Raw genomic sequence first — 4,484 nt, 5'->3', positions numbered from 1 at the left:
GAGCCGCTCCCCCCCGACACAATGCGAGAACAAGCGCCGGCGCTGGCAGGGAGCAGGGCCCGGCTGGCAGGATCGGAGCCTCCCCGGGGGTCCGAGCTGACCCGAGCCCGGGAGAGGGACCGTCTGTCCAGGCAGCTCCGAAACAAGCGCCCGCCACAAGGAGGAAGTGGGGTGGGCTGGAGAAAATAAAGAGCGCAGCGTGAGATCTGAATCCCCCGTGGCCGGTTAGCGTCGGTGGGAACCAAGCTGTGGCTGAAGCCTTATTTCCACCCATCCCGCTCCTCTTCTTTCCTGCCCGGATCGGGCTGCCACCCGTAGCCGCGCTCTTCAGCCTGACTTAAGCCCCACAGGAGGTGGGGAAGGAAATCTTTGCTCCTTAATGCCCTAAACAAATTGAGTTAATTTGCCAAATCCTTTGGGCGCGGTCCACCCCTGTCCCCGAGCGCGGGCGAGTCCCTGCCGAGGAGGAGAGAAGCCCCGGACCTTACACACACACACACCCAGGGCGAGCACTTAAAGCGAGTTCCCCAGACTTCCCGCTCCTCCTCCGGGAAAGAAGTCCAGGTCTACATGCAGGCAGGACTGGGTAAATTATGGAAATCTTTTTTAATTCTTTGGGCGTAGAAACATCAAAGGAATATCGTTAGCCTTTTTTTAAAAAAATCTCTGCCACGGCTTTTGGTTTTTTACCGACTGAAATGTGCACTTCGTGTCCCAACGAGAACCTGGAAGGGGGAGCGGGGCAGGAGGGTGGGAAGAACGGGTATTAACTCCGAGATGGGAGAAGAGGCTTTCTTTCAAATGCGTCCTCGGAAAATATTAATAATCAAGTTAATGTCTGTAATCTTCCCCACTGGCCCGGTAAAAGCGGGCTGAGGGCGATCGCGTTCAAACGTCTGCTTCTGCATTACACCTTTGTCTAACTGCAAGACCTTCTTCTGACGACCTCTGCTCCTTTGATCTAATTGCGCTGCGTGTTGCATACGGACAAAGAGTTGCGGATTCCTCCTGTGCTAAACCAGGAGGTAAAAAACCACCGAGAATCGTGCCCTGTCATAGCCGAGACGAAGGCAGCAGGTCCCCGCTGCAGAGATGCTCAGGCTACGTGCTTTTTTGCGCATTACAGGTTCCCAGAATTATAATTTCCGTCGTGTCAGTGGAAAGGCACCCCGACATACTTTTCCGAATTGGTTTGATACCTTTACGCGGTTACACAATGCAAACGGTTTTCCCCTTCCCTTCAGAAACAAGAGTCCCCTTCCCCTTCCTTACAATCGCTCCAGATTTTCCCGACTCCAGCTGAGAACGGCTCTTTATCCAGTTAACATTCCCTAGGCTGATGCCTGAAGTATCTAAGATCACTTTCAAATGCCCTTTCTAACAAGACCTGAGCAAGAGGCCACTAATTTTCACTGAACAAAAAGCCACTGGAGAGAGATCCGTTTGTCAATATCAACTGGTCCAGCAATTTCCCATCTTCAGACACATCGGCCTATCTGAGCTGGCAGATGTTTAGACAAGATTTTATAAATTGTTCAATATCAGCCCATAATGAACCCCAACTGACCATTCCAAAGCAGCTAAAAGCATCCAGGATCTCCCCTGCTGGGATCTAATAATGCTCTCACCCTGGAACATTATTAATCATGGAATAAAATAGATGAGCCTCTTGAAAAATAAGTGTATGATTGATTAAAGGGCAATCTAAGAAGCTATTATTCTTGTTTTATAACCGTAAGTTATATTCACTCAATTTATCTTTTGGGGAAAATAAATGATTGTTCGGGTTTTTTCTAAAATTATATTATATGAGGATTCTCATTATTTTACAGAAAATGAAAATGATGGGTTAGCTGTTTTTACGAGCCTAATCGAGGTGGATCTCTTAAGCGACTAGCAGATTATACAGGGGGTTTAAGCGACTCAGGGGAGGGGAAAAAGCATAAAAATTAAGGGCTGGGGTGTTTCCCCCTCTCCCACAGCATTGCTGGACATACTTAGAAACAAATGATTGCTTCACATATAGAAAATTAAGGTGGGATATGCTGATTTTTTTTCTAGAAAAGAGAAATAAGAGCACTGAAAAATGCTAGCACCAAAAAAACCCCCGATAAATAGCCCCAGCATGTAAGAAATGTGCATGGATCCACATATGCACATGCACAACCACACATGTACACACACGCATGTGTGTGTACTAGTACTAATGCAACAGAACAACTCTGTAGGGGTTTACTTATGCGAAGTCTATCTTTTCAGGTTATTTAAATTGCTCATTTCTTTTACATTCAAAATATTCAGTGAAATTACAACTTGGTACATGTTATGATTTTTTCTAAATCATATATTACTATTTTAGGGGGAAATAAATGAAAAACACCGTGCTGTTGCAGACTAGTCTGTTTTTATTTACAATTAAAGATATAAATTAGTAAAGAATTCTCGTTAAACAACCAAAGATTGTATAACCATCAACGTTTCAAATAAAAACCAAGCAAAATTTATTTACAAAAAGTTCAGATTCCATTGCAATACAACTTGCATAAATTACTAGAAGCTTTTATATCATTACAAAAATAAATATCAAATTTGTTTCCACTTTGTAAGTACTCAAGTTCTCCAATCACATCTTTATTATCTCTACTGTATACATCTTTTACAAATAAATTTTACAATAAATCCTATCACACCTATAGAATATATACCGTGGCAATGAAGTGATCAATTCAAGATATCCTGAGAAAAACAGATCTGTTTTCAAAAGTCACACATACATTTTGGAAACTATACTATACCAGCAAACTCACATATGTCCAACAAAATTCTCTTTTAATAATTAGAGTCTGTAGATTTAATAGTGCTCTGTGGTCTTCTTTTATACAGTGGCACAAGATGTGATCCGGATTTAGAGATTTATTATATATATTAGCTTGGGGAGAGATGATGGCTTGCTGACTTTTTTCAAAGCAATTGTGACACCTACCTGTGGACCAAGGAAAAAACCAGATCATCTAAAATCCTTCAGTTATACACTAATATCGTCTTCTTTTTTTAAGAAAAAGAAAAAAAAAGGAGATGAACTAAAATGCTTACTCTTCTATTTTCTGCTCGGAAAAAAATACTACTTTTAAAAGATCGACAACATTTTGCTTGGCCTTAAACAGAGAATGGGGGTAGAAGGAGGAGGGGCGTTGTTACTGGGCAAAAGACAATTCATGCCCAGCTGGAAATGCACGCTGGAAATTAGCATTGTCCTTGCTTGTTTAAAATTTGTAATCACCGTGTGAAACTCGGTCCATAATGTACCATTCTGATGATATTATCTTCACCCAACTACCTTACTGTTTGAAAGAGTGATTTATTGAGAAATAAATAGATTGAAAGCATATCTCCATAAAATTTAAATCGTCGGCAATGTATTGTTTTAATAAACCGGGGCACATAAAAGCGATAGGAATCCTCTACAATGGCCAACAAAAGAGCACAGACTCAGGAAAGAAAAGCCATAATCAGGGGGGTTTAAAAAAAAGACCAGAAAAAGAGCATATTACTATGTAATCAGACTCTTATGTAATGAAGCAAGAAATTAATGTTAAGCAAGTTTACAGCTGTGCAATATGTCTTGGACTTGATGCCAAATGATCAGTGTAATAGAAAATGTTCTCACTTACTTGCATTGCTGTGTGATTGCACTTCTATAGGTATGGTTGTGCTCCTACTGTGCAGACTTCAGTGGGATCTGTCAAAATAGAACCGTCAGTTAGTCACAGGACACAGCTAGCTAACTAGATTATACACTCCGGGTACGTCCCAGCTCTCACTTGCACAAAATTCAGAGCTGCGCCATTTGAAAACCTCTGCCTTTCGCTTCCCGAATTGGATAATGGTGGTGGCTGAGCTCCTGAGGCACTTCCAGCACTAGACAATTTTATTAATTTACTGTCCTCATTTTAAGCCCTTCTGAAAATAGTGGTAATAACAATAAAGTAGAGTTTAAGGTTTTACACTTAATTTGCAAACCTATTCCTTCACTGTGGGAAAGGATGCAACTCCTTAAAATCAAAAGGAAAGAAAGCACGTCCTATTTCACTAAACGCAGCAGACCAAATGGAAAGATAAACAGGGTTTTAAATAATGTACATACATTAGTTGAATTTATCGAGGCTGGGGCTTGGGGGTTGTTTTTTTTCCCCCGGCTACATCTGTGTAATCCATTAGATGTCTCTCTTTTTAAAACAAAAAACAAAAACCCTCCTCCGATACATCTCCTGTCCTCCTTACTGCATGCAAATATCGGCTTGGGGGTTAAATAGTTTCTGAAAGCCCACATCTTATTCCTGTCCAGCTTCAATATTGGGCTCATCGCTGTGAGGACCGCCGGCAGAGTTGTCTGTCCTTGGAGGTGGTGCTATTGATCGTCCAAACAAGCACAGTGCATCTAAACTCGCCTACAGGAGTGATTTTGCCTTTAGGAAAAAAAGGAA

At 41.8% G+C, this 4,484-nt stretch overlaps 1 protein-coding gene and 1 long non-coding RNA gene across 2 annotated transcripts in view; both read right to left on the bottom strand.

The window, feature by feature from the left end:
* Positions 1–2,385: 2,385 nt before the first annotated feature.
* Positions 2,386–4,446, bottom strand: LOC109291948. Its single transcript, XR_002095994.1, has 3 exons — positions 4,329–4,446; positions 3,672–3,739; positions 2,386–2,983 (listed from the first exon to the last, which is right to left on the bottom strand). It is a non-coding gene; the product is annotated as an uncharacterized LOC109291948 (long non-coding RNA).
* A 2-nt stretch (positions 4,447–4,448) lies between these two features.
* Positions 4,449–4,484, bottom strand: part of IRX2 (iroquois homeobox 2) — a gene marked incomplete at its 5' end in the record, with an annotated part of 11,832 nt that continues 11,796 nt past the window's right edge. The window contains one exon of the mRNA XM_019508737.1: positions 4,449–4,466. Within this exon, the coding sequence (XP_019364282.1) occupies positions 4,449–4,466 (18 nt within the window). The remainder of the gene's footprint in view (positions 4,467–4,484) is intronic.

This window comes from Gavialis gangeticus, unplaced genomic scaffold, assembly GCF_001723915.1.
Source record: "Gavialis gangeticus isolate Ggan-Ray unplaced genomic scaffold, GavGan_comp1, whole genome shotgun sequence".
Taxonomy (NCBI): Eukaryota; Metazoa; Chordata; order Crocodylia; family Gavialidae; genus Gavialis; species Gavialis gangeticus.
This window is presented reverse-complemented; position numbering and strand designations above follow the sequence as displayed.